Raw genomic sequence first — 27873 nt, forward strand, 5'->3', positions numbered from 1 at the left:
CAGGGTCTGTGTGGGGTGACCTTGGCATGGTGTTCATGTTCAGGCCAGGGGCCCGGGGTGCAGAGAAACTGCCAAGGACATTGCCATTTTCTGTGCCCTGACTTGTCCCCGTTCCACTGAGGTTACAGCTACTTTTTCAAGATTTGGAGTGGGCTGGAGAGGAGAGCAGAGACCTAGGTGAGTCCCAGCTGGGGTGAAGGCTAATCAATATGGATGTAGAAAGATCACTCAGGGTTCTGGGAGAATTCGGAGGAGGGTAGACAGAGCACCTCCCATGTGGGCCCCAGGATGTTTTCCAAACGCTTGCATTTCACAGGTAGTGACAACATGAAGTCTGATAGTGAAAGCCCTAAGAAGGTGGAGACTTGCCTGGGGCTGGACACCCTAACCCACCCTAACCTGGTCCAGAAAGACCTGGATTCTCCTTAGCTCCAGGTGCATCTGCAGGTACCGAATGTGAATCCTGTACCCCATAAGAGGTGACAGGAAAGAAACAGGATGTGTGTGTGATAACAAAGTCAAAAAAAGTTTCAACAGCTGAGAGCAGGGTCTGTGTGTATGTGTGTGTGTGGTGTGTGTGTGGTGTGTGTGTATGTGGTGTGTGTGTGGTGTGTGTGTGTGGTGTGTGTATATGTGTGGTGTGTGTGTATATGTGTGTGTGTGTGTGTGTGTGTGGTGTGTATGTGGGTGTGTGTGTATGTGTATATGTGTTGTGTGTGTATATATGTGTGGTGTGTGTGTGGTGTGTATGTGGGTGTGTGTGTATGTGTATATGTGTGGTGTGTGTGTGTATATGTGTGGTGTGTGTGTATATGTGTGGTGTGTGTGTGTGTGTGTGGTGTGTGTGTGTGGTGTGTGTGTGTGTGTGGTGTGTGGGGGTGTGTGTGGTGTGTGTGTTTGTGTGTGTGTATGTGTTGTGTGTGTGTGTATATGTGTGGTGTGTATGTGGGTGTGTGTGTATGTGTATATGTGTGGTGTGTGTGTGTATATGTGTGGTGTGTGTGTATATGTGTGGTGTGTGTGTGTGTGTGTGTGTGGTGTGTGTGTGTGGTGTGTGTGTGTGGTGTGTGGGGGTGTGTGTGGTGTGTGTGTGTGTGTGTATATGTGTGGTGTGTGTGTGTGGTATGTGTGTGTGTGTGAGTGTGTGTGTGTGAAAAAGAGGACAGCACCGCGGGACTAAACTCCAAAGGCTTGGTAGGTCTTTCCCCAAAGAAAAGGAAACAGCATTGTCCAGACTAGAGCGGGCTCTCCTTGCACTGGACCTCAAAGACTGGGCCCCGCCCACCTCGCGGTAGGCGGGACCGCCGCAGTGGTGGCCGGTGGGCGCCTGCCCCTCCCCATCCTCCCTCTGCCTGGCGGCGGTGACATCACGGCTCTGGCGGGAGGGGCGGCGGCAGCCCAGCACATCACTTCCTCGGCGTCTCGCGCGGACACGCGGACAGGCGGACGGACGCGCGGACAGGCGGGCAGATCGGCAGGCGGACGGCCGCAGCGCGGGGCGGTGCTCCTGCTCGGCGCGTCCCCGACCCATGGCGAGCCCGGCCCCGCCCGCGGCCGAGGAGCTCCCGGGCCCAGCCGCCAGGCGCCTCTACTCCAGGTAGTTCAAGGACCGGGATGGGGACGGGGACCTGAGCGGTGGACGCGGGCGGGAGGCTGCCGGCCCAGAACAAAGGCTGCAGCGGCGACGCGCAACGTGGCCGGGGACGCGCCTCCCTGGATCTGCGTAGGGAGCGGTGGGAGCGCGGGGCCCAAAGATCGGCCCCGAGGCAGAGGGGTTGGGGCTGGGTTCTGCCTGCAACCCGGTCCGGGTGCCAGAAGGGCTTACGGGGCGGGCACTCCACCACTCGGCTCTGCGGGACCTGAGTAGCAGGGATATCAGTCTTTCTTATCTGGAGTTCTCTTCTCAAGCCTGATACTGCCCTGACCCGCTGCTGGTGTCGCATGGCCACAACCCAGGCTATCATGATGGGGCCCTTGCCTTCACTAGCTATCCCCAGCCCTAGGCCAGAAAGAGCTGGGCCTGAGCCAGGCAGGTGGGTGTGTGCCTCCCTACAAAGGCATTTGCCTTCCAGGCAGGTTCACAGGTGATCCAGCGGTTTGTGCTGTGTGCCCACACCCACTGGGACTGACAGGATAGCTCTGCCCCTGGCTCCGTGCCTCCCTGATGAGGGTGTTCCCCAGTGTGATGCTGATCCCAGAAGTGGACCAGTGTTGTCATGGAACACTGGCCTCAGGTTGAGGTGGAAGGGCCGGAATGTTGGGCATCCGGTGTCATCCGTCCTAAAGGAAGGTCCAGCACCCTCGGGTGAACTTCCGACCAAGCTCTGCCTAGTACCCCCAAAGTGAGGGCTTGGTGCCTGGTGACCAGAGACCTTGCCCTCCTGTTCTACTCTACTGCAGCTCAGAGACAGTGTCCCCATTGTGTGGTGTTGAAGATCACGCCTGAGCCCCACACTCTGCCTCCCAGATCTAGTTCAGGGGTAAGAAGTTTACTAACAGCTTCTTCCTAGAGTCCCCTGGGAGTGGAGGCTGTGTGGGGGTCACATTTACGTCAGGGCCAGCCACCTGTGAGAAGGAGGTGTCTACTAGGCAGATTGCAGTGTGTGTGTGTGTGTGTGTGTGTGTGTGTGTGTGTGGCAGGTAGACATTCAGAGCACAGGTCTCCAAGCTATGTCAGTTGCTCCCAATTCCCTCCTGAGGTCACTCACTTGAGGCAGAACGCAGGCCCTTGGGTAGCTCTCACTGGTTAGGGACAGCATTCAGGATACTGGTTGAGGCCCTGTGTTCAGCCTGGAATCCCTCCAAGCTGAAACCCAAGCTGGGACCAGATTTAAGTTGAGCAGCCGAGAGACTTCCCACAGGACCTTCCAGGAGGCCCGTGAGCTATTTGGTCTCCACCTATCAGGTCACAGCCAGGCCTGGACAGCCAGACCCCTGGCTTTGATAGGCTTGGCAGATGTGGAGTACCTGGAGCATTTTGAAGCAGGTATTAGGGTTCAGAGGTGAAAAGTCTCTACCATCAAGCCCAGAACCTGTGGCCACTAGAACTAAAGAAGAAATCCAAGCATGTCCTGTCCCCTTGTGAACCACGGTGTGTTTGTGGAAGCTTGCCTGCTGGCATGGCAGAATTGTGGCTGCCTAGGTGCATGGTGCTGAGGCACACTGGGTCACCTGATCTAAGAATGCCTGTGGCTTTTTGGGGCTGATACAGGATGACTTGGCGGGAGACAGTCTCTGCATCATCACCGTCCCACGAGCATCCCCATTTATGCTGGCATCTGACTGAGAGGGTTTGAAACTTATAAAATGGGGCTGAGGAGCTGAAAAGAGCCACAGATATGTCTCTGAATTACCAGCTCCTCATGGAGTGTAGAGAGGGGCTGGCTCAGGGAGGCGGGAGCACTGGGAGGGATGGGAGTAGAGTGGGGAGGGTCTCTGTGGAGAATCCGTGGTTCACTGGCACTGGGGCCAAAGCAGGGGCTTAGGATAGAGGGTCCCATAGATGAGCATGTAGCCAGGAAGTCCTTACAATGTCCTCTTATGGCCTCCCAGCCCCATGAGGAGTAAGCTAAATCCTGAGTGAAGTTGGGAAGCCCACATGGAATGGCCTTACAAAGATGCACCTTGGGGTAGGAGCTGTTGGTGCCCAGGCATGGCAAAGCCTCTGTGGCCACATGACCAAACAATGCTGGTTCTCTACCTACTACCTCTTTCTGTGTCCTCTCCTCAGCACTGACCCAGACAGGATCAGTTCCCTAGGTGTCTCTGCTAACTTGACCCTTTGCTGAAACTGAGTTATCCGCTCCCTTCCAGTAGCTTCTACTGCCCGTGCTCCCTGTCACCCCTCCTCCTCTTTCTGTGTGTGTCCCCCTTCTCCTGGCTCCCAAGGGAATGCCAGGTTAACTGCTTTCTGTGAGATGCTGGGCACTGGGGAACTGGGCCAGCTGTGAGCGATGGTTCCCCCAGGCCTTTGGCCAGAGACCAGTGTCAGGTCTCTCTGCTCAGCAGACTCACGTGACTAGAAACGGAGTGCTAAGGAGCCAGCTTGTGGGTACCGGAGAACTCCAGGAGTTCTGAAGGGGATGAGATCGGGAGACCATGAGCAGAATGTGGCTGGCCGCTACTGCTTCGGTGACTGGGATGTGGCACAGTGCCGGGTCCTGGTTTTACGTTCTTGGCATCTGTAAGGGGAGTGGCACGGAGCTGTGATCCTTTTAAAGTGCCTCACAGGTGACATGGCACGTGGTTAGGACCTCAATGTAGAGGTGGGTCAGCTGGGTGGGCAGTGCCCTCCTCTTTACCTGTTCAGCAATAGGTCTGGGTAGCCAGATAACAAACCCTAGCAGGAGTCGCTCACTCCCGGGATTGGAGTGGAATGGTCAATGGAAGACAGCAAGCTCTAGACTCAAGATAAACTAGATTTTGAGCCTTGAGTAGTGTTCCAGGTAACCCTCAGAGCGAGCAGGTCTTTCAGAGGCCTGAGCATCTCTTTGTTCAAATGGCCGTACTCTGGACGTATGGACACCTCGACAGGTGACAGGTGGGCAGCACCTTATAGATCTGCAGAGGTGACTTAGGGGAACAGAAGTTCCAGGGACTTCTCAGCCACGCCAGACTGGCTGCCCCCAGAGGGCAGGGGAGGGTGGAAAGCAAAGTAGATATGTCGATGGGGAGGCAGGGAGGCCTGAAAGCACCCCTGAGGGTTCCAGGCTGTACTGATACTCTTGAAAAAAAGTATCGCAGAAGTGCAACCCCTGTGCCCACACAGCCCCAGAACAGGAAGTGAGTTATGTCTTCTAGAAGTCTTCTCCACCCATCCTGGAGTTTCTGCCTCACCTGCTGTACAGCTCCTGTGGCTGCAGCTCTTGTCGCAGGGTTCCAGAACCCAGTGACATGTAGTCTGTCAGGAAGGTTTCCGGGGGGGTTCCTGTCATCGGGGGATCATCGGGGGATGAGGCCAAAATGGGGCAGCGTCTAGGGGAAGGCCTCTGAGAAGCCCCCAGTGCACTGCCCTCACACACCGATCAGGCTCTGACTCTGTGGCCCCCTGTCCGTCAGTAGACATTGTTAGCTCATCTCTACTCTTGGGGTCTCTCCCTTTGCCCTGGAAGGGATACAAAGGTGGCTGGGACCTTAGAAGTTGGAGAAAGAGCCGGACTATGCTGGAATCAGCCTCCACAGACCCTATGTGGCCTGACACTCTGGTTAGACCTGGAATCTGGAGCTTACCTTGAAGAGCTGGTCGAGTGTGCCGTGGACAAACATCCTACAAGGTGAAGAGGACTCTGTGTTCCAGCTCAGTTGAGTTGTCTAGGCCAGGATCCAGGGTGGACCAAAAGGCAGGGGCTGGAGAGAGTAAAGCGGCCAAGTACCGATGTCCAGAATCCTAACTTTGCCCAGCCACAGGACAGGCTCTCCTGGCTGGCATTTCAGGTGGGAGACTAGCTTTCTGCCAGCCTCCGTCAGCACCAGGTGAGGAGCAGTGCTGGACTGGGAGGTTTTCATCTCTGCCTTTTGTTCACCACTAATGTTGCCAGCGCCTAACACATTCAGTCCTAGAACTCCCCAAGTCCCTGGGTCCTGGGTCTGAGCTGTATAAAAGTTTGCTAAGGGATTAGCAAATCCATGCTCCCTGCCCAACCCCCAAGGAGGACAGAAGGGCAGCAGAGGATTACCTTAGGCTTCTACCCCACCCCCTCTGCCACCAGTGTCCATCCATCCAGCCTGAGCTGCCCTTGATCCCTTGATCCATATTATACCCTAGGAAGGACAGAAGAGCTATTGGAGAGCCTTAAGATCCTGAGATTGGCACATCCCCTGGGACTGTGGCCAGGGCTCTGTGATGCTGGCCTCTGCCATGGAGGGCCAGCCTCTGGCTCTGAGCTTGGCAGAGAAGGCTGTGTGCAAGGTGGTATATGGTGCCCCTCGCCCCCGCCCACTGCTGCTGCCTGTGGGCCTGGAGCTGTGGCTGTATGTGCAGAAGATGCGAAACCTGCAGAGAAAGAGGTGGGGACCAGGCAGGTACCAGGCTTCAGGGCCGGGTGCCTGGGTGTGTCCAGACATGATGTGGTAGTGTCTTGGAGTTGGAGAGGAACAGGAACCTGCAGAGAAAGGGGTTGAGCAGGTGACAGGTGTAAGACATGGGTGTCTGGCATAATTCAGGGGTGTCTTGTGGGGAAGGACCCTGTGTCATGGCCTTAGTCAGTTCCCCATCTGGTACAGAGTAACCACTATATTGATAGAATATTTCCCAGGGCTTCTTCCTGATCCCTCTCCCAAACCTTTGCTCTTTGGGTATCAAATCTCTGGTCTAGGGGGATGACAGGGTGGGAAGGCAGGTCCCCTAATCAGTATCTCCACATAGCAGATACTCCTATGCAGTCATATAGGAGGGCAGCAAAGCTGAGCCATATCTGGCTGCTCAGCAACCACGGAGCAGAGACAGATAGGCCTTAATTAAGAAGCCAGAACTCGGCATTGGCCACAGGAGAGATGTCTTGTGGCTGGTTGCCACGGTAACCATGGCCCTTGTGGCCAGCGTGGCATCTGATGGCCTTTCCCAAGAGGGCTTGGTAAGGTGGCTGTCCAGGACTCCAGCAGGTATGGATGGGAGTTCCTGGCATAACAGGGTAAGTGGATAATCCAGAGCCTGGCTTCCTGGTCTCAAAGTCACATGCCACTTGGCTCTGCAGGTCTCTTAGAGCAAATGCAAGTGGAGGGAATCCCTGACCCCTAGTCCAGCAAGAAGCCCATTTTCCTGGTGCCAAGTGAGTTTCTAATGTCCTGAACACCTTTCTGAGTCTCTTTCTGACCAAGGTCCCTTCAATGCCATGCCTGGGTCTCAGCTCTGGTAAGGAATGTCTGGACTGTGTGTCTAGAAGGGGCAGGCCTTCACAGCCTCCCTGTGGCAGACAGACCCAGAGAATGACACCCACACCGAAGCAGGGTCCCAGCCGGGCACAGCGTGATGCGGCGGGGGAGTGAGCTGACCTGGTGATGACCAGGGTTGCCCTAGCAAGAAAACCCAGACGACAGCATGGCTGTAGGGACCAGAAGCCTGAGAGGTGGGAGACATTCATGTTCCATCCCCTGGGAAGATCGAAGACAGACATCACAGCTTCTTGGCACCAGTTCTTACTGTGTCAGAAGAGAAAGGTGGGGCAGCCAGCGCTTGGCTTCTGAATGATCAGGGACCTTCTGAGTAACAACTGTGCTGTGGAAAAGAAGCTGTAGGTGCCATGGGCGCGGGGGTGCCAAGGGGATTGGACACCATGGCCTGGTTCCGAGGGTGTTGGCAGCTGTGTGGGTACCCGGGCACAGGGAGGATGGGACTTTCCCCAGCACAGTGCTCTGAGCCCAGGGATGCAGACACTTGGACCAGTTTCTCAGGGGTCCGTTGACTCCACCATCTCTTCACGTGGCATTGTTATCTTCGCAAAGTTCAAAATGCTCCATTGATAACACAGAATACAGAGGGTGTGGCTTTGTAGTTTGTGTCAAAAAACCTTTGGTTAAAATGCTTAGCATCTCCGTCCTTGATTCTTACCCTTCCCTGAACCACTCTGGACAGTTGACTCATCCCCATGACACAGAGGCTGGCCAGCCTCTTGGACAGCTAGGCACTTGATGCTGACTTTAAAATTATTCAGTCAGAGCTGGGCCCAATGCTCTTTGTCTGTTATTCCTGTTTCTGGGATGGTCAAGGCAAGAGAATTGCTTGGCCGGCAACATAGAGACCCCGACTCAAACAGTGAAAAGAAAAATGACAGGCTCGTCTGAAAATGGAGCAAACACTTGGGCCCTCAAGTCCTCAGTCCAGGGGTATAGGAGCAGCATAGGATGGGGACTCTGGGGGTGGAATAGGGCTGTTCATGGTCTGAGGATGGGACTTCTCTGGTATAGCTTCCCACAAGGATCTCTCTACGTGTCAACACAGCCCGAGGAGCGTGTAACTGCATGTAAAACCAGACCAAGGCTGGTCTTGGTGCCTGGTGGTAAAGGATAGATATTGAGCTAGAGATGCCTGGGAAGTGGTGGCTCTTGCCCAGTACTTGGGAAGCAGAGGTAAGTCAACCTCTGAGTTTGAGACCAGCTCAAACAGAGCGAGTTATAGGGCAGCCAGGGCTACACAATGAAACCCCGTTTAGAAAAAACAAGAAGAAAAGGTGGGGGCAAAGGTGAGCCATCTAGCTGGCATATCTGTGAACACAGCTGTGCTGGGACACAGCTGCTGAGACACATTGTCTTGACCACAGAGTGTGCCAAGGGGTGGACCATAATGTTCCCTCTCTGCCCAGGATGGAGGCCTCCTGTCTGGAGCTAGCACTGGAAGGTGAGAGGCTGTGCAAGGCGGGGGACTTCAAGGCAGGCGTGGCCTTCTTCGAGGCTGCTGTGCAGGTTGGCACCGAGGACCTGAAGACATTAAGTGCTATCTACAGCCAGCTGGGCAATGCCTACTTCTACCTGAAGGAGTATGCCCGGGCCCTGCAGTTCCACAAACATGACTTGCTGCTGGCACGGTGAGTCCTGGTGGATTGTGGCCTGGTCCTGTGTGGAGTTCCCTGCCCTTGGGGGAGGGTAGAAAGGGTAGGTGTGTCTGATCCTAGAGAGCCCAGAAGGATGGTCTGGCCTGTGGATCTCTTAGAGGTTCAAGTTAAGATATGTGTGTGTGCATGAATATATGGATATGTGTGTGTTGTCTTCATGTGTATATTATGCAAGTGTGTGTGTGTGTGTGTGTGAGAGAGAGAGAGAGAGAGAGAGAGAGAGAGAGAACATGTGTCTGTCCATGTGTTCTCTCTGGCTTAGGGTGACTCTGCCACCCATAGCTGTTCCTTTCCTGTGGTCTTGGGTTCAGGTTACTCTTGCCATCTTTTCTGGTCTTATTCTGGAGGCCCTCTGCTCTCCCTGTGAACTCTAACCCATTGGAGATTTATGGTTTCCCTTCTGTACATACTGTTCAAATTTCCCACCATTTTTTGTTTTTTTTTTTTAAGATTTATTTGTTTTATGCATATGAGTACACTGTAGCTATCTTCAGACACTCCAAAAGAAGACATCAAATCTCATTACAGATGGCTGTGAGTCACCATGTGGTTGCTGAGAATTGAACTCAGGACCTCTAGAAGAGCAGTCAGGGCTCTTATCCGCTAAGCCATCTCTCCAGCCCCCATTCCCGGGTTTCTATCTTGATGTCTCTAGTCCTATCTACCCTTTGACTCTTGGTTCTTCTGTTCTATAGGGCCTCCCTCTTGCTCCATATTCAACCCAACTTTTTACTAGGCCTCAGAGCCACCCTGCCCCCTCAGATAGGGGGCAGAATTCTCCCTGCCCACGCTGGCAGTCCCACCCACCAGTGACCCTCCCTGTTTTCCTGTCCTCAGTATAGATTTGATGCTGATGGCTTGCTGGTGCGCCTCTAGCTACCTTACCACTGCCAGTCTCTCTCCTCTGAGGTTTCTTTGGCTCTTGCTCAGCTAGACCCCACTGACTCCTCATTCCTTCCTGCCCTCCAGGACCATTGGTGACCGCATGGGGGAGGCCAAGGCCAGCGGGAACCTGGGCAACACACTCAAGGTCCTAGGCCGATTCGATGAGGCAATCGTCTGTTGCCAGCGACACTTGGACATTGCCCAGGAACAGGGGGACAAGGTGAGTGGATGGACCCTTGGGTCTTCTACCCTTTCCATCCCTGCTGGGGCTCTTACCCTCAATCATCAGACACTGGGTTTGCCCTTTCTCGGGACTCAGCAGGCCAGGGTTCTAGAGCAGAGCTCCTGCAAGTGCACCTTGGGGGTGTCCCTGGGGGACTATAGAGCAAGTCTCCACATCTCACTGTTGCCACAGGTTGGGGAGGCGAGAGCACTCTACAACATTGGAAATGTGTACCATGCCAAGGGTAAACAGCTCTCCTGGAGTGCCGCACAGGACCCTGGGCACCTGCCACCTGATGTCCGTGAGACACTGCACAGGGCTTCTGAGTTCTATGAGTGAGTGAGTGGGGTGGGCTGCTACCACGGGCTGAGGGCTGATAGGGCTGGGCTCGTCTGAATGCCCCTGCATTGCATAAACACTTCTTGAGCTAGTGTGTGTCCAGTGAGGGACTGGGCAGAATCCCCAAACACAACTTGCCCTCACCTACAGAGATAACCCCACTGCTCTATATAACACCTGTCACAGAGGGTAGGCTTTGACCAAACTTCTAGCCCTGAGGCTCTGATGTCATTTGAGCCAAGGAACCCATTCCAAGCCACCATGTCCTTGGCATAGTCCTGGAGGAGCCACTCAGTACTTTCCAGCCTCAGGAGGAAGCTGTGTAGCCACTTCTGGTGCCAGGAAGGACTCAGCTCTAAAAGGCTTGGTCCCCTAGGAGGAACTTGTCCTTGGTGAAGGAACTGGGCGATCGGGCGGCCCAGGGCAGGGCCTATGGCAACCTGGGTAACACCCACTACCTGCTGGGAAACTTCACGGAGGCCACAACCTTTCACAAAGAGGTAAGCTGGGCCTGGGTGCTGGGACAGGGATGCTACGACAGGAAGGCTCAAAGTCACCCTCACAGTCCTCAGCAGCATGGCAGCCGCTCCTGTTGAATTTGGTGCTGTGGTTCCTGTCTACCCCCTTAGACACTCAGACATCAGGCTAGCACCGTGGGTGGGGAGGCATCCCTGACTTCGTTCCTAGGGTTGCAGGGCTGTGTGGTGATCTCAGGGTTTGGATCTGTCTGCAGCGCCTGGCCATTGCCAAGGAGTTTGGAGACAAGGCAGCTGAGAGGAGGGCATACAGCAACTTGGGCAACGCTCACATCTTCTTGGGGCGCTTTGATGTGGCTGCTGAACATTACAAGTGAGCAGGGAAGACAGGTTGGGGTGTACTGAGCACCAGGCTGTGGAGATGCTGCTCCCAGGGTGCATTCCAGGAGCCAGATGGGAGCCCTGGGTGCCCTGAAGAAGGCGATGCAGAAAGCTCATGGGTGTCCCTGACCTGTCACAGTTCTTAGTCAGCTGCTTCCTGGGTAGAGGGGTGGCCACTAGATGGAGCAGAAACGTCAGGACTGGCCCTATTGTGGGGCCTACGTGCTCATCTCATAATTCTGAGATGTGGACTTAAGTCTTGGGTCTCTGTGAAGTATCATCTGCTCAGAGTGGTTAGTGACATTAGCCAATGCTACAATTAGCCAGCTCCTTAGCCATCGGGAACCCATGCACCCACAGGCATCTGGTGCTGTGAGTTAGGTGTAGTGGCCATGGGAAGATAAGCGTTCCTGAGGAAGAGGAGACCCTGCCACCCCCCTCAGGGACTGACTCTCCTGTTCTGCACAGGAAGACGCTGCAGCTGTCTCGGCAGCTCCGGGACCAGGCCGTGGAAGCGCAGGCTTGCTACAGCCTGGGCAACACCTACACATTGCTACAGGATTATGAGCGCGCTGCTGAGTACCACCTTCGGCACCTCGTCATCGCCCAGGAGCTGGCTGATAGGTGTGTGAGATCAAGGCCTTGCTGGGACTAGCTTTCAGTGGCATCCTGGGTATGAACCTGCTTCCCTGCGGACCACAGCATGCATGGTCAGAGCAGCCTCTCACCCAGGCTCTCAGCCAATCCCTCAGTGGGAAACAACTGAAGCAAATAGGTAGGCCCAAGGCTTGAAGGGGCCGGTGGCCTCCAACTCTGGACTAGCCTTCTATGCAGATCTGTATGCAGCATGGTTTCAGAGCCACAGACCCAGGGCTTCTGTGGGAGAGTCAGATAATGGAAGTGTCCTGGAACTAGGTAGAGATAGTAGGAATAGCGACAGGAACAGCTAAATGTCCCTGAATGCATGGTTCACTTTGGACCTCAGTGACGGAGCATGGAGCAAGCTGCAGGGAGGCACTTGCTGTCCACTAGGGGGCGATCCAGACCTTGAGCAACAATACCCATGTGCTGGGCCCTGAGGGTCCAAACTGGCCCCAGGGTAAGCTGGTAACACACTTGGGTTTATCAAGTTAATTTTTTCCACAAGAAAGCACAAAAGTGTTTGGTATATCTCCCTCAAGGGGGTGAACCGGTGAGCACCGTGGCCAGGGCCACTGTGGCCCAGCGTTTCCTTTGGCTGAGGAAACGCTGTGCTGTTGGCACATTGTGTACCAGGGTTGAGAGAGGGTCAGTTCTGGGAGGCAGGTGTGATTGTCTAACCTTCCACAGGGTGGGAGAGGGCCGAGCGTGCTGGAGCCTGGGGAATGCCTATGTGTCCATGGGGAGCCCCGCGCAGGCCTTGACCTTTGCCAAGAAACACCTGCAGATCTCCCAGGAGGTGAGCTGGCCTACTCCCCTAGGTCTGTGATGGTGCCTCAGCAGCACATCTTCCTTCTGCGTGTTTCCAGCAACCCTTCTGAACACTGGATCTCTCAGAGGACAGTTTACAGTTGTGTGTACCGGGGCCAGTTGAGGGAGCGAGGATCTGTTTTCCACTTAGGATGCGGGTGTCTCCTGTGTGGATTCCATCCTCCAATCCTTATGGAACTGGGCCATATTGGGTATCAGGGATGCTGGGAGTAACCTCTTGGAGGAGGACCAGGGAGACAGGTTCTGTTGCCCAGGGATACCCAGGGACATCTCTCTAGGAAGCTGAGTGGTCCTTCCTCTATGTTCAGTCCCCCTTCTATGGACAGTATAGAGACTGACCAAGAAACCTGGCCTCCTTAACTAAGGGTGAACCTCAAGCCCCTGTAGCATCAAAAGGAGCTTCTTAGGCACCTGGTTCAGGTACAAGCACAGGATGGTCCAGAGCAGAAGAGACCCTGTCTGAATATTCCTCCACGGGGGACTAGCCCTACATCCCCATGTGTGCAAACAGAGGTCTCTGAAGACTTCTGAGCTTCGTGGTTCCCTGTGTTTTTCATGTTGGGTTTGTACTCAAAAGGACCCCACTGGTGGAACCTCAGTACTGGGAACCCAAGACTGGTAGGGCCTAGGAGAAGACAGGCCCCTATGCTTGAGACAGGCTTAGTCCAAGACAAGGCCAGGCTGACCGCTTACAGGAGGTTTCCCAAGACTTAGAGCACTTCTGGGATGGACTAGGAGCTGTCCAGAACATCAGAGTCAAGTTCTGATAGTGAAGAACTGACTCTTTCTGAAATCCAACGGTCAGCAGGCCAGGGGTGGTATGCTGGAGCCCTGTCACCAACATTCAGAGAGCATAGCCAAGCCTAACCCACCCATCTGCCCACCCCTGCTTGCTTCAGATTGGAGACCGGAATGGAGAGCTCACAGCCCGCATGAATATTGCTCACCTGCAGCTAGCACTGGGCCGGCTGACTAGCCCAGCAGCCGCAGAGAAGCCAGATCTGGCTGGCTATGAGGCACAAGGTGAGTTGTGCTTCTGGGGGCTGGGATGTGCTTCCTCATGCTTCTAGTCTCAGCATGAGGTATAGTCGGGGCAGCTTCTGAGCAGGTATGGCAAGCGAAAAACTCAGCGGGAAGACAGAGGGTTATATCCACAGGACTGGCCCTTGATTCAGGGCACGGGGTGGGTCTCCCAGAAAGAAAGCCACTGACCCTAAGAGGAGAGGCTATACCCAATCTGGGCATTTACTTTTCCCACCTTTGTTCTGGGCCCAGGAGAGACCACATACCACTTACTGCCCAGGAAAGCTCACAGTGGGAGTAGAGAGACAGGTGGACCCAGAACTGCATTGCAGTGTGATGTGGGGAGAGACAGGGTGTCCAGAGTGCTGGGGCACAGATGAACCCCACTGGGGCATAGGGGTATTTTAGTTACTGTTCTATTGCTGTGAAGAGATACCATGACTAAGGCAGCTCTTATGAAAAAGAAGCATTTAATTGGGAGCTCACTTAACAGTTTCAGTAGCTTGGTCCATTATCATCATGGTGGGGAGTATGGTAACAGGCAGGCAGGCATGGTACTGGGGAAGCACCTAAGAGTGCATATCTAATCCAGAAGTTACAGGAAGGGGGGGTGGGCTTGGCATGGGTTTTTGAAACCTTGAAGTCCACTCTCAGTGCCACACCTCCTCCAAGACCACACCCACCTCTTCCAACAAAGCCACACTTCCTCCAACAAGGCCACACCCCCTCCAAAGCCACACCTCCTCTAACAAGGCTGCCCCTCTTAGTCCTTCCTAGACAGTTCCACTGTTTGGGATACAGATGTGTCTGTAAGGGCCATTCTTGTTCAAACCGTCACAAAGGACAGCTGAAAGGTGGAGTCAGAATGACAAGTAGTACCTAAGAACACCAATGGCAGAGACCTGGTGGTCAGTTATGCATGTCCCTGAGTGAGACTGTGGTCTCCTAGAACCCCTCCCTCCCATGATCCTAGTGGCACCACAGGGCTGATGGCAAGAAGACAAGAAATGACTCCTAAGCAACCCAGCAGGCAGAGTGCCGTCATCACACTCTGTGGGAGGGGCTGCTGGGAGGCTGGAGAGAGCCGGTCAGCGCCTGCCTACAGTGCTACTCATTCAGACTGCTGGCTGTCCCCGTGAGGGTTAGACGTGTAGTGAATTAGAGGACGGAATGTTCCCCCACAGAGCAAATACATTAATTAATACGTACAAAGGAGGGACTGGGCGGATGCCGGGTGCTGAGTTGGCTTCTTGAGGCCCATAAAGCTTTAAGATGGAGCAAGCCTCATCAGGGACCAGCCAGCTGTCTGCTGCTTACTGAGATTGCAGAAATGGAGGCCCAGCTCCTCGTGAGTTTTTCCAGGAGCACCCACTGACTCCAGCCTCTCAGGCCATTCAAAAGCAATACCTGTTACCATGAGAACCCCTGGTTCCTCAAGCCTGGAATTTCCCAGTATGACCTGGCCTGGAAATAAGGCTAGGGACAGAGGAGAGGAGCAAAGGCTTCTGGGACCCTCAGATGTTCAAAGATACAGTGTCTAATGTGTGGGATGGGGTTGTGCAGTGTGAGCCCCTGGCTGGCAGTTTCCCAGGGCAGATAGCTCTGTACAGAGCTCCTAGCACAGCCCTGAGCAGAGCCGGCCAGCTTCTGGAAAGGTCCCCACAGAAGCAGCCAGCTCCTCCTCATCCTAACTCTTCCTCCAAGCTACGTGAAGGGAGGGTGGCAAGGGACAAGGCAGCTCTGTCGCTCTGCCTTGCATGCCAGACCCTTCCCAGCTGGGGCCCCCGGAAGCCACTTCCCCTCAGGGCTTCTTGCGGCCAACGGCCGGGCCCTGGACATTGGAAAATAGTCTGTCCTCCAAGGAGGACATTGGGGACAGGACTCTGCTACCCTGAAGTTCTAGGATGCAATTGCTGAAGGCGGGCCGGCACCATGAGAGTCTGAGTGGTCCTAAGGGAGACCCCTGCTCAGGTGAGCCAGGAACCAGGGTCAGGAAGCCAGGAGAGAAGTGGACTGTTGAGGCAGTGGAGATGGGCTGGGTCTGCCTCCTGTGAACTGTCCAGAGTCAGTCAGAGTGGTTCTGGTACAGGGGGTTAGGTGGGCACCTCAAAGAGGACTGACCCAGAAGGGTTGGGGATGGATGGCCTCCTGGGGTTAGGGAATTCATTCTGCCTGGGCTGGAGGGAAGTCATGGCCAGAGAGTGTGGCATTCTGTTGCTGGGCTCAGTCTGGTACAGTATTTTACATGTGGCTGTGGCCTGTGGAACTGCAGGACAAGGCACTCATTGATGGCTTGAAGGTGGGAGTGGTTTGAGTGGGCCGTGGGGAGGGCCATGCATGTGGGTACTGGGCCGTGAGTGCTGTGTTTCAAGCTCAGTGGTATGTGTTTGGAGCGTGGTGGGCATCGTGGGTATGATGGTAGCCAGTGGGCTCGAGGCAGGACAAAGGCTCAGGCTTTTTTGTTGTTGTTGTTTTTGTCTTTTGTTTTTGTTTGTATGTTTTCCTGATTTGACTGGTACAGACAAGGGTTTCTTGGGTAGGAAGATACACCCTGACTCCCTGAGGCCTTACCTCCCCTTGGTGGCGCATTCTCAGCCAACAAAGCAGCAGCCGACTGTGTTCTAGTCTGTGGGGGTACCACCCTGCCCTTGGCTTCTCCTGTCCAGTCCCTCAGGTGGTATAGCTGTCTGAGATTCTGATGCACAGCATACTTGATGTGCCGCACATAGAGTGTAACAGCATAGGGAACAGACAGCTTCTGTTTGTCCTTCTGATGAGCATGCAAGGGAAAAGGGATGCTAGCCCTGGCTAGCTCTGCTAAACTTGATGGGCCTGGGTTAACATCCCCTTCCCAGTGACAAAGTATAAGGCCTTTGCTCCCCCCCCCCCCCGCTCCTGATGGTCTCTGGTCCCTCCTTCTCATCCCTTGGGTCCAGTATTGCTGTATCAGCCTAAGGCAGCTCACTGAGGTTCTGTGCCCTAGAGGCCTTTCTTCACTTCTGGGTCAGGGATATGCTTGGTGTGGTGTCTGAGGGGAAGTGTAGGCTGTGGGCTCTGGCCCTGGCCCTCATCCCATGTCTCAGTGCTCTGTCCCGGAGGCAGGCCCACTGGCCGTTCTGAGGATAACAGGAGGGCAGAGGGTCTGAGTGCAGAGCCTGCTGGACCTGCAGACACAGCAGAGGGAAGTCCGTAGGTCTAGCCAGGGGCTCGCTGTATTTCTTCCGTGGAGAAGGGTCTAAGAGGACAGGCAAGGGGCTGACACAGGAAGAGAAGGGCAAGTGTCTAGATCTATGTAGTTAAAAGTACCAGTAAGAGCCACCATGGACTGAGGATGCCCTGGAGGGAGGACTGGACAAGGAACACTCATAGGTTTGGACGGTCCCCCTTCAGACATACGGGACAGGGGCCTTCACAAGATAGTGACTGTCCACCTTGGGTGGAGAGGCATAATGGAGAAGTTTCTAAACCTTGGACTGTAGGCAGGCCGGGCAGGAAGCTGAAGGAGGGGACAGGGTCTGAGGCCCCAGTGGATGCGGCTCAGCCAAGGAGGCATGGCCATTTGCACTGGCCTGACCTGACTTTTTTACTCTAGACAGAGGATCGATTCATTTAGCTGGTCTAGGCAGGCTTCCCGCCCTGTCTGTACACAAGGAGGTGCCCTCCCTGAGCCAGCTTGAGGGCCGTGGTTCAGAAAGACTGCTTGGGCCCTCTCTGCTCTCCAGAGGACGCATCCTGATATTTCAGTGAGTACACGTTGGGGACCCGGAAGATGGCCACATGCTCTGTGCGTTTTCATTATTTTTTCCTTAAAGTTCCTCTTCTGAGTTGGTCATTGAGTGAGCATTAAGTGGCCTGTATAGCCCATAGCTGCCCCAGCCACATCTGGGGCTGCCTGTGGCTAGGGCAACCCTGTGTGGGGCAAGAGAGACAACAGGCAGGGGTCCCCCTGGGTGCTCAGAGCCATACCTGTGTGTGTGTGTTGGGACTGGTTTGTGGCCTCCTGTTGGGTCTCTCTGTGTAGTCCCCGTGTGCAGCCCTTATGTCCCTCCAGGTGGCTTTTCCCGCTGGGATGTTTTATTTCTGAACCACTTAGGATACAAGTTTGTAGAACAGGACACAAGTCTGTCTCCCTCAAAAGTCTCAGCTTGGACAGGGGATGGAGTCACACATGTCCTTCTGGTCTCACTGGGGATTTATGCTCTGTGTTTCTGTCACTTAGGGCTGATCTAGAGCTGTTAGGCTGAAGGCCTGTGGGACCCTGCGGGAGCACAGGCTTACCTGGCACTACGACATTCCTCTCAGTTCTTTCATTTAGTTGTTATTATTATTAGTATTAGTATTAGTAGTAGTATTAAGAATGTGGCTTCAAACTCACTAGCCAAGGCTGACGTTGAAGTTGCTGCTCTTGCAAGTGCAGTGCTGGCCAGTTTGTCCTGTGAGGCAGCAGTGGGTAGGTCACGGGTACTGGCCAGATCTTCACCGAGTATGGTGGGCATTGTAGGTGTGACGGTGGCCAGTACCTGCCTACTACTGGTGTTCACTCAACAGTCCTAGGGGTGAGCCCTGTAGGACAGTGCCAGCATTGACCCAGTGTGTGCCAGCACCAGGCTATCTCTCTGCAGTGCACTTCCTTGCCTCACAAGCCCTTCCCTGGATGTGTAAACACTGTCTGATGTGCTTCTGAGCAGGAGCTGCCCAGCACCTGTCTGGGGACTGCTGACACAGTGAGGGGTGGGAATGGTGGCAGCTGTTTAAAGAGATCCTGCTTGATGTCGCCAGCAGTTTGGGCTCCTCAGGGGCTGGGGACAACATGTCCTTTCCTGACCCGCCCCCCGCCATGGTCTCTTCACAGCTTGGTTCTACCCTGAATTGTCCGTTTGCGGCTTGGCCCACATGGCTCTGCTCTGTGTACAGGTGGTCAAAGCAGCTGCCCAAGCCGAGCTCACTTCCCGTCTCCTTCCCATCACTGCCTGTGCTGGGAAAGGACCTGGGACCACGGTAGAATTGTTTCCCTCCTGGGCCAGCTGAAAATGAAGGTCAGGTACCCCTGGGGCTGGTGGCAGCACTGAGCAGCCTGTGGTCCTGGGGTCAGGTAGTAGCTCCTTTCCACCCATCTGCGTTTGTGGACTTGGGGGCTGAGAACTTGTCTCCTGTGGGAGGCCAGGACTTAGTTCAGATCATCTGCCAGGCCAGGCCCTGCCCCAGGTTCCTCAGTGTTGAGTTTCCTGTAGCAGGACATGGGCCATGTCACTGCTACTCCAGCCTGGGTGGCCCCCCGTGAGCCTCAGGGACCCAGAGGTTCCATCCTTATGTGGGTTCAGGAGCTAGGATGGGGGATGAGGCATAGCTTCATGGAGAGGATCCTAGGAGTACACTGGCCGCCTTCCAGGCAGAAGGACTTGTGCCGGCTAAGTTGATAGGAAGCACAGGACAGGGTTTGGCAGAGAGCCCCACTAGGGTGATGGGGGTAACAGACACCACCAAAGCTAGCTGTACTGCACCTTTCTTGGGGTCAGACCTGTCCTTGTTCCTTGCCTGGCTCATCTAGTATACACAAGGACTGTGGACTCAGACAGGCTGTATTTTCCCTTCTCAAGAGGGCGTATATGAACTCTGTGCCCTGTCTCCCTTGCTTAGCTAGTGGCCTCAAAGCTCAGGGTCAAAACTGTGCTGATGGGCTGTGATCTCTTCCAGGAGCAAGACCCAAAAGGACACAGAGGCTGAGTGCGGAGACCTGGGACCTGCTGCGGCTCCCTCTGGACCGGGTGAGTTGGGGATCAAGGCGGGTGGCCTAGGGACTGAGGAACAGATGGTGGCAGAGACGTAGTCAGCATGTGGACACTAAGTTAATGAGCCCAGTGTGCGGCATTTGCTCAGCTGTCAGGACACTCTTTGGGTCCTGTCCCCTGAGAGACAAATGTTCCTCCCCAGCAGCCTGAGGCCCCTACAGGAACCTATTTGTCACCGTTCCAGCATGAGGTGGTCTTACTCTTCTCTCCAGCACAAACCTTCCCCCGGGTGGCATATCCTGGATTTCTCTTTGTTCCCTGTCACTGGACTCTGTCTGGGGGGATGGGGCAGGGGAGGGGCGGAAGACAGTTGATATTGTTGGAGTAGTTGGGGGGTTTCGGCAAACCGTAAGTGGAGTAGAGGAGACTAGTATGGGTACTGTGTGGCCATAGGCTGTATCCTGGACTCTCTGATCCTCTAGTTGTAAATAGCCTTTGGAACATAACATGCGTCAAAAGTCAGGGACACCTGTGGTCACCTGTGTTGCCTAGCACTGGAATGCTGACATTTAAGGAAGCTGGCACCGCTGAAATGTCTGTCTGGCCTTGTCTTGTGCCCTCTGGACTTCATATTCCTTCTGAGCCTGAGTGCCTCCTGTGTGTATCCATGAAGTTGGGGCAGCTGGGCCAGATGCTGAGAGGGGACTTTGGTTTAAGATTACCATAGCTCGTGTCCATCCTGCCTTTCCCTCTCCAGGAGCAGAATGGGGAGACCCACCACACAGGGGACTGGAGGGGTCCAGGCAGGGACTCGCTTCCCCTCCCCATGAGGAGCAGGAAATACCAGGAAGGTCCGGATGCCATTGAGAGGAGACCCCGGGAGGGTAGCCACTCTCCACTGGACAGTGCTGATGTAAGGGTACAGGTGCCTCGTACGGTAGGTGCCTCCTGAGTTGAGGGAACAGTTATGAACATGAGCCTGGAAGCAAGGCCAGGCTGAGCTCGCTGGTGACTGAGGGAGGCAGAGCTGTAAGCTGCTGGGCCTTCCACCTAGCCTTACGCATCCAGGCACTGAGGGTGGTACCTCAGGGAGCCCTCATAGGCACTCCAAGTCAGCCTTCCTCAGGTAGGTTCTGTCTCTCTATAGGCCTCTGTTTCCCAGGCCCCTTCGTTGCCTTACTGGGACCCTTGAGACCTAGCTGCCCAAGCTAAGGAGCTGGGCCACACAGCCTCCTCCAGGTACACTTTCCACACCTCGGCAGGTGACTCTGAGGTTCCAGAGGGTCTGAGTGTAGGCCCAAACTCAAGGAACCCAGGCAGGGACACCTAAGAAGTGATACAGCCAGCAGCTCCTCCGTGTGTCTCAGAGTCTAACAGGCCTGCTGGGGAGTCTCCTGAATTGCAAAGTGGTGGCCCTGAGCGGAGGGCTATGGGGGGTGGCTGGAGACGATGGGAGGCCCCCACTTCCCCACGGGGCAGGTCCTAAGGGAAAAGCCTCAGTACTTGGGGCAGGACAGTGTGAGGGGGATACATGCTCCGTCCAGGGGGAGTAGCATCATGTGGAAGGCACACTGTAGACCCAGCGTGGAAAAGAGCAGAGAGCTGGTCTCTGCCCTGTGTTCTCATAGGTCTGATCAAAGCTAGACTGCAGACCTGGTAGGGGGTTGTGTGGCTTCCTGGAGGCACTCAACTCTGCTGAAATAGTAGGCTGGGTAGCTCAATGGCCAGATCATAGACTGGTGGCCAGTGGGTAGAGGGTGGGGCCTGCCAGAGACCCTGAGAAACAGTCTGTATTTAGGCTTAAGAGTCTCTGTGCAGGGAAGTCAGGTCCTCGGGCTCTAGGAAGTAGCACACAGCACCCTCACATTTCCACAGGCTCAGGTGGCCTGTGCTGTATGAGCCTGGGTTATTCTTAGTACCTAGAGCCCACCCTTCCTGCCAGGGCGGCTGCCTCCAATCCCGATCCAGCCCACTTTAGTCCTGTCACAGGAGCTAGGAAGGGAACTCACAGTCTCTTATCCTTGGGCTCAGAGGAAGGTCGTGGTAGAGCCAAGAGGCCACCCTGCTAATGTCCAGGGCTACATAGGCTGGATTGGGAGTCCATGGGGGGGGGGGGACCTCAGGAGCAAAGCTGAGAAGAGACTGCTTCTCCAGGGGCCTGGCTTTGGAAGGAAGCCCAGGGCCCCAGGGGTTGGGTGGGAAAGGGCTTTCAGAGCTGTCCACCCCCACAGCCTTTAGCATGCCCACCCACAGGCCTCAGGGGCTGTGCTCCTTTGAGCTGAGGAAAGCCAGCTCAGTGTTTACAGAGTGAGGATGTGTGTGTGTGTGTGTGTGTGTGTGTGTGTGTGTGTGTGTGTGCACTTGTGAGCTGCAGCAGCGAGGGCGGGTACCGGGAGAGCCCAGCCTTCTCCCTGGCTTCTATTTAAGCATCAGGCGAAGACGGTGGGTCCCAGCAACAGCAGTGAGGAAGCACTTGGCACTTCGGGCGGGTGGCAGCAGCTGTGCCTGGCACCTTGACATCCTGCCTGGGCTGCACGTGGCCTGGCACCCATACAGCTCCTGATTGCTGTGATTCTGCGTGAGTGTGGGTCCTTGGGCGTACAGGGACTTAAGTCAGCCGAGGTAGAGGTGGGCTGGCCCAGAAGTGTATACTTACTTCTCTAGGAGCTGGGCTTAAGTAAAATAGAAGAGATTGCAGTTAGACATCAAGAGGAACCCAGATCCATGAGAAAGAACCAGGACTTGAAGCAAAGATTTAAGTGGTGGATGGGGGATTGGGAGACTCTGCACAGTCCTCACAGAACCTACACAGGGCCTATGGTTCCAGACCTGGGATCTTGCTCCCGAGGAGATGTTAGAGGGAAGGGCAGGTCGGGAAACATAGGAAGTCTTAAGTCCCAAGTCTGCAGCTAGATACAATTTCACTCATCTTGACAGCTCAGGAGTGAGAAGAGGGGCCGGGGAGTCTGGAGGGGTGAGGGTGGGGTGGGGGGGTGCGTCACTAAACAGACCCGTTCAATGGTGCAGCTTGGACCCTGCAGACGGGCAGGCAGGTGGCTTTCCTTGAGCAGGTGTCCAGTCCTGCAGACACCTGTGCAGCCCCCACTGGCTGGTCCCTGCTGAGCCTGCAGGCTCCACTCAACCCCCGTGTTCATTGTCCTCTGGCTAGTAGGGCTGCCGGTGTTCTTTTCTCTCTTGGCTCTGGTTTTTCTCCTGGCTCTGAAGTTGTTGAGCTACCAGCCTTACTTAATTTAAGCCACAGAAGGACGACGTCCTGAAGGCAGCAAGGGTCAGCCTGGGGACCAGATTCAGTAGTCTCTCTCTTCTGCTGCCCTGTTCATAGCTCCCACGACTGGGTTCCCGTTGCTTTCAGAATGCTGAATTCGGTCCTGAATTGGGCTTATCCACCAGGTCTTCTTGTATCTGGATCCCAGCTCTGTTCTTACCTCTGTGTGACCTTAGGTAGGCTGGAAAACCACTCTGTGCACAGGGAAATCCTCTAAGCATGGCATGTGCCATATGATAGGGATCTTCCTGTAGTCAGAAGGCCACAGCTTGGCAGAGCCAGGCCTTCCTGGTCGTTACTTAGTTGCTCTTTGTGTGGACTTTGGTGGGTTGGGGACAGGTTCCAGCTTCTTAGAGCAAGTGGCTCTGGACCCCAGACCGGGCTTCTGAGGCCCAGCCTGCAGTGTAAGCCAAAGCCAAGGCCCTTTCCTCCACAGGTGTATAACTGAGTCTGGACGGGCACAGCTTGCTCTGGTCACCTATGCTCAGGGTTCCTGGGCCCAAACTCTCCTTTTGGACACTTGCAAGCCTCCCCAAGACCTGTGACTTGCCCAGGCTTAGGACAGTCATCCCTGACCTGAGCTGTAGGCTACACACCCACTCAGTCACCGTCCACTGAAGGACAGATCTTGCCATTCATTCAGCCCCAGCACAGATCCAGAAAGTCCTTCCTGAAGACAACGGTCCTCTCAGCCGTGGGTATCTGTACGCCCACCCTCGGCTCCTATGGAGGGCCAGCTCTTGCTCTGCCTGGGCAAGACTTCAGTCACTTGGGTCCTCCCCCAGCCAGCAAACAGAGGATTTGGGGGTATTAGTATCTTCTCTCATACACTGGCCCCCACATAGCTCTCTTCTGAGCTTGACACTGGCCTAGGACTCATTGCATTGCCTAAACCAGAATTAGGCAAGAAGACCTTCACCCCACCACCACCACCTGGGTCTCCATGCCCTTGGTGATGTGATGGGTGGATCTTTCTATCATTGCCTCCCGACTGACTACTGAGGTCGCGTTCCTAGTGGCCAGCCCAGCTCCCTGCTTGCAGAGGCCTGCTCACTGGACGTTGGAGGGTAACAGGATCAGGGCCAGGCACAGAATGGAGCATGACTGAAAGGACCCTGTGGGGTGGAGTACAGGAGGCTTCTTGAAGATGATGGCTTCTGACCGGGGTCGTCCTGGAGAACAGTCCAGGCTTGAAGCTGGGGAGGGGAGGGATGGTCTAGGACAAGGGGCAGCAAGGCAGGAAGTGGCTGAGTCTGGCTTTGGGACAGCAGCCACAGACGTGGAGACAGGAGAAGGGGCAGGTGTGGAGGCATTGTTAGGGATGGTGGCACCTGGGAGGGTCTTGAGACCCTAGGTCTTAGAAGTTTATGTGGTCAGGGTGGGCAGTCCTGTAAGTCGAGGAGGCTGAGGCACAGAAGGCTGCATTGGTGTTTCCCTCCCCAACCAGGGTGTTCCCAGAGCCCCGTCGTCTGACGAGGAGTGTTTCTTTGATCTGCTGAGTAAGTTCCAGAGCAGTCGTATGGATGACCAGCGCTGTCCCCTGGAGGAAGGCCAGGCTGGGGCTGCTGAGGCTACAGCTGCCCCAACCCTGGAGGAAAGAGCAGGCAAGTACAGAACAAGCAGGATAGGCTGGCTGCAAAGGGCCCCTGTCATCCAGCACTCCCTCCACACTTGTCCCTGAAGCTGTATCCTGGGAAGTATGTAATTACCCCACCCTGAAGAACACGCAATGTCTGCATCCCAGCCTTTGAGCGTGTGGGAGGCCAAAGCTTTCTCCTGTCAGCTCCTGAAGTCCTGGGAGGCAGGGGTGGGGGGCAGGGCAGGGACAAGGTGTTTAGCAGCAGGCATAGGAGGTTTATTGGGGCCATATTCCCTTTGGGGAGGGGTGAGGCAGTCCCAGATGCCAGCACCTCTAGTGACCCCCTCTCCAGCTCTCCTTTTCTGCCCCTTGCAGCTCAGCCCTCCGTGACAGCTTCACCACAGACTGAGGAGTTCTTTGACCTCATTGCTAGCTCTCAGAGCCGCCGGCTGGACGACCAGAGGGCTAGCGTAGGCAGCCTGCCTGGGCTACGCATCACCCTCAACAACGTGGGACACCTCCGAGGCGACGGGGATCCGCAGGAGCCAGGAGATGAGTTTTTCAACATGCTTATTAAATACCAGGTGAGCCTGCGCTCAGGAGAGAATGGGTGGGGCTTCGTCCAGGACAGCCTAGAGGTAGCCCTTTACCAGCTGCGGAAGAGGCGCCTAGCAGGGCCAGAGCAAGCTCTGTCTTTGCTGTCTCTGGCCTTTCCTGAGAGATACCTGAGGAAGACAACAGGTTCAGCCAGAGTGAGGGACCGTCCCCAGATGCTCTCTGGCTTGAAGCCCTCCTTCTGACAAGGGGACACTCCCGAGATAACAGCCTTAGCACACTGGGGTTGCCAGGTCTCCACATCCAGGGCCATCCATTCCAGGCTTCCACATCTGGGCAGAGAAAACTGAGGATCAAGTGGTACCCTGGAGTTGGGGGGGGGGAGATCTGGGATGTTAGCAGCTGACTGTAAGAATGGGAGCAGAAATGGCCCTGAAAAAGACCACCCAGCATGGGTCGGCAGGTAGCACGGAGAGCCTAGGCCTTGGAAGGCAGCACCAGCGCAGGGCTAGCCATGGGTGGGCTTTACTATGTGGGATTGGGTGAGGCTGCGGTGCTGTGAGCTGAGCCGCCTACCCAAGGCCTGGCAGCACAGAGGGCGGGTGGTAGGTTCATCCTGCTGGCCAGCTGCACTCCAGCAGGAGCATGTACATTGGTGGGCTTGAGCAGACCCGGGAATGACCAGGGCCAGCATTCCACCTCTGCATTAGGCTAAGTTTCCAGATCAATGTTCACTCTCGCAGAGGAGACAGCACCACAGCAGCGTCCAGACAGCCTCTTCTAAGCCAGCCCCTCCCGAGAAGCCTTGCCCACTCAAATACCTTGGTCATCAGCTGCACCGGCTCCGCTCCCATCTCTCCAGGCACTGAAGAGAAGCCAACACCTTTCAGGCCCCCCAGCCTCCACATCAGAACGGGCAGAGCCCTGTGGTGTCAGGAGATTGACCCTTGGTGGGGTTGGGAGTTTGGTAGTGACCTCCAGGGGCAGTCCAGGGCTGTGCTGGGTTTCAGGGTAGTTCTAGGGGCCCAGTATCCAGATCAGCAAGTCCCAGGAGTTGGGCCCAGTGGCTGTTGACTTGTTCTATGACCAGAATATAGGTCTTATAGAATATAGAATTTATTTGGTTGGCCAGCCACAGCTCTGGGGAATTCTTCAGGAGATGTTACCAAGGCAGGGCTTTTAGCATTACCCCAGAACAAGAGGTGGCTTAAATAGGTCCCGCTTGAATTACACTATTCTTCCCAAGCTGGTGTTTGTCGTCTTCAGATTTTCAATAAGCCCGTCACTCACCCAGTGCCAGAATAGGAAGATAGGTCCTTCAAAGGCCCAAGAAATACAAGGCCACCAATCTACATTGTGTGTCTGCCCAGTCCTCCAGGATTGATGACCAGCGCTGTCCACCCCCTGATGTGCTGCCCCGAGGCCCCACCATGCCTGATGAGGATTTCTTCAGCCTTATCCAGAGGGTGCAGGCTAAGCGGATGGATGAGCAGCGTGTGGACCTTGCTGGGAGTCCAGAGCAAGAGGCCAGTGGGCTGCCTGATCCCCGGCAGCCGTGTCCGCCCGGTGCCAGCTAAGGCCTCACCCCTACAGCTAGCCATGCCCTATTCTGGACTCTGTAGGCTCACAGTTGTCCACAGTGGCCAAGATCCCCCAATAAGCCAAATTCTCCCAAGGCCATGATGGAGAGCCAGCTTAGCCCCAGCCCCTTCCAGCTGAGCCAGATGGTGGGCACACAGCCCTCAAGGACCCCCTCATTCAGGCGGGGGGCTCAGGCAGAGCTGCTATATGGGGGAGGGCATGCTTCTGTCTCCATATGACCACAGCTTACTACAGGCCTCGCCCTGCCTGCTCCAGGCCGGGCCTTCAGCATGTTGGCCCCAAGCCCCGGTGCTGTCCAGTCTTCTCCTTCAAGCCCTGCCCTGCCAAATGTGAAACTCTGCCAACTCTCCCAAGCTCCCCAGAGGGGCTACCGTGGCAAAGCATCTTCTGACCCCCAGCTGGTCCTGGGATGACTATGAAGGAGGTACATTCTGATCTGCCTCACCTCACCAGGGCAGGCTCTATCCTGGCCTGGCTGTGCCCAACCCTGCTGCAGGAGATTGGCAGCTGTGAAGTCCAGATACCCTGACCCAGTAGTCTCCTGCTTGTACTTGGCCTTTGAGGAAAGGTGGAGCTTGCTTCTGGCAGAGGGGAGAGGCAAGCGTCCAAGCCAAAAGCATAGGGTCTTGTCCTAGGAGTGCTGGTTGGCAGTGGACATTCGTGAGGCATGTGCTCAACTGGATCCTCCGGTCCTCTTACTGAACATCTTCCTTGTATTACTAAGGAGATGGTATCTTGGCTTTCTCCCCAAGGAGGGGTCCAGCTGCAATATCTGAGTTGGACACAGGGCACTGTAGTTGGGGTGGAGACTCGGGCAAGACTGCTAGAGCATCCATGAGACATACCCTTGGGTACCATCTAGTTCTTGCCTTCAGGCCCTATAGGCAGCCCTACTGGAGGGCTCTGTACAACCTTCTAACCCAGGGCAAGGGAAACTGAGGACCCAACTTCCGAGAGGGAGACGCAGCATCACTCTGAGGTCAGAGGCAGATACCAGAGCACAGGGTCTCGGGCAGGACATGGTAGCCGCCCGCATACTTGAATGTACATGCGTATTTATTGCTTACACGTGTTTGCCATGTTGTTCACGGGTCCTTTCCAACCCGAGAGGTACGTTTGTTTTGTTTTACCCAAAAATAAAAGTCTGCCAAGTCAGTGTGGCTTCTGTTGAAATTTGTGTCAGCCTTCCCAGGACATGGTATTAGCCTGCCCAGTGCAGTGTCTTCCAGCATAAAAGCCACCTGAGATCATGAGGGATGTCCCTGCTGCATGAGAGGCTGGGCCAGGGCATCTGCTGCTACATTTCCTGCTGTTCTCCATTATCCTGACTTTCCAGAGACAGGAACCAGGGATATCACAGTACATTGGTGAACATTCTGGGGACAGGCCTCCAGCACCTGAGCAGCCTTGCCTTACTGGATTGGACCCAGCCACAGGGCTTCCTTTGTCTTAGCAGTTCATATTACAGGTACTGGATTATGCCAATCTAAGCAACAGAGGAGCTTGGAGAAGGCCTGGGCTTATCTTCAGTGTCTATGTAGTGAGCAGTGCCCCCTATGGCTTGTATCCTAATTGGGCCCTTTAGGGAGTACCCCACCTGGCCAAGGGAGGCAGAACATACCTCAGACCAGTAAAATAGCCTAGAGAATTCTCTAGTCTGGAGCACTGTGGTTCTAGGCAGGCTGCAATTGCTCAGGTGCCGGGTGGCCAGCTGCCAAAGATGGCTGCCGCGGGAAGGGAATGTGGCTAGAGAGCCGAGCACCCAACAGGAGTCACACC

The 27873-nt window shown here is 55.2% G+C and overlaps 1 protein-coding gene across 2 annotated transcripts; it reads left to right on the forward strand.

The window, feature by feature from the left end:
* Window positions 1–1478: 1478 nt before the first annotated feature.
* Window positions 1479–27200, forward strand: GPSM1 (G protein signaling modulator 1). Of its 2 annotated transcripts, XM_080928012.1 has the most exons (14): window positions 1479–1597; window positions 8298–8519; window positions 9516–9651; window positions 9847–9989; window positions 10370–10493; window positions 10727–10842; window positions 11319–11474; window positions 12180–12288; window positions 13220–13343; window positions 19038–19108; window positions 19830–20009; window positions 23806–23962; window positions 24313–24521; window positions 25863–27200. In XM_080928012.1, the coding sequence occupies exons 1-14, from the start codon at window positions 1530–1532 to the stop codon at window positions 26067–26069; spliced, it is 2022 nt and encodes a 673-aa protein (XP_080784138.1). In that variant the 5' UTR covers window positions 1479–1529; the 3' UTR covers window positions 26070–27200. The 2 variants fall into 2 exon arrangements, with proteins under 2 accessions (XP_080784138.1, XP_080784139.1); XM_080928013.1 differs by lacking the exon at window positions 1479–1597 and having other exon boundaries at window positions 8394–8519; window positions 9847–9993.
* The last annotated feature ends 673 nt before the right edge of the window (window positions 27201–27873 follow it).

The sequence above is a fragment of the Micromys minutus genome (genome assembly GCF_963924665.1).
Source record: "Micromys minutus genome assembly, chromosome: 13".
NCBI lineage: Eukaryota > Metazoa > Chordata > Mammalia > Rodentia > Muridae > Micromys > Micromys minutus.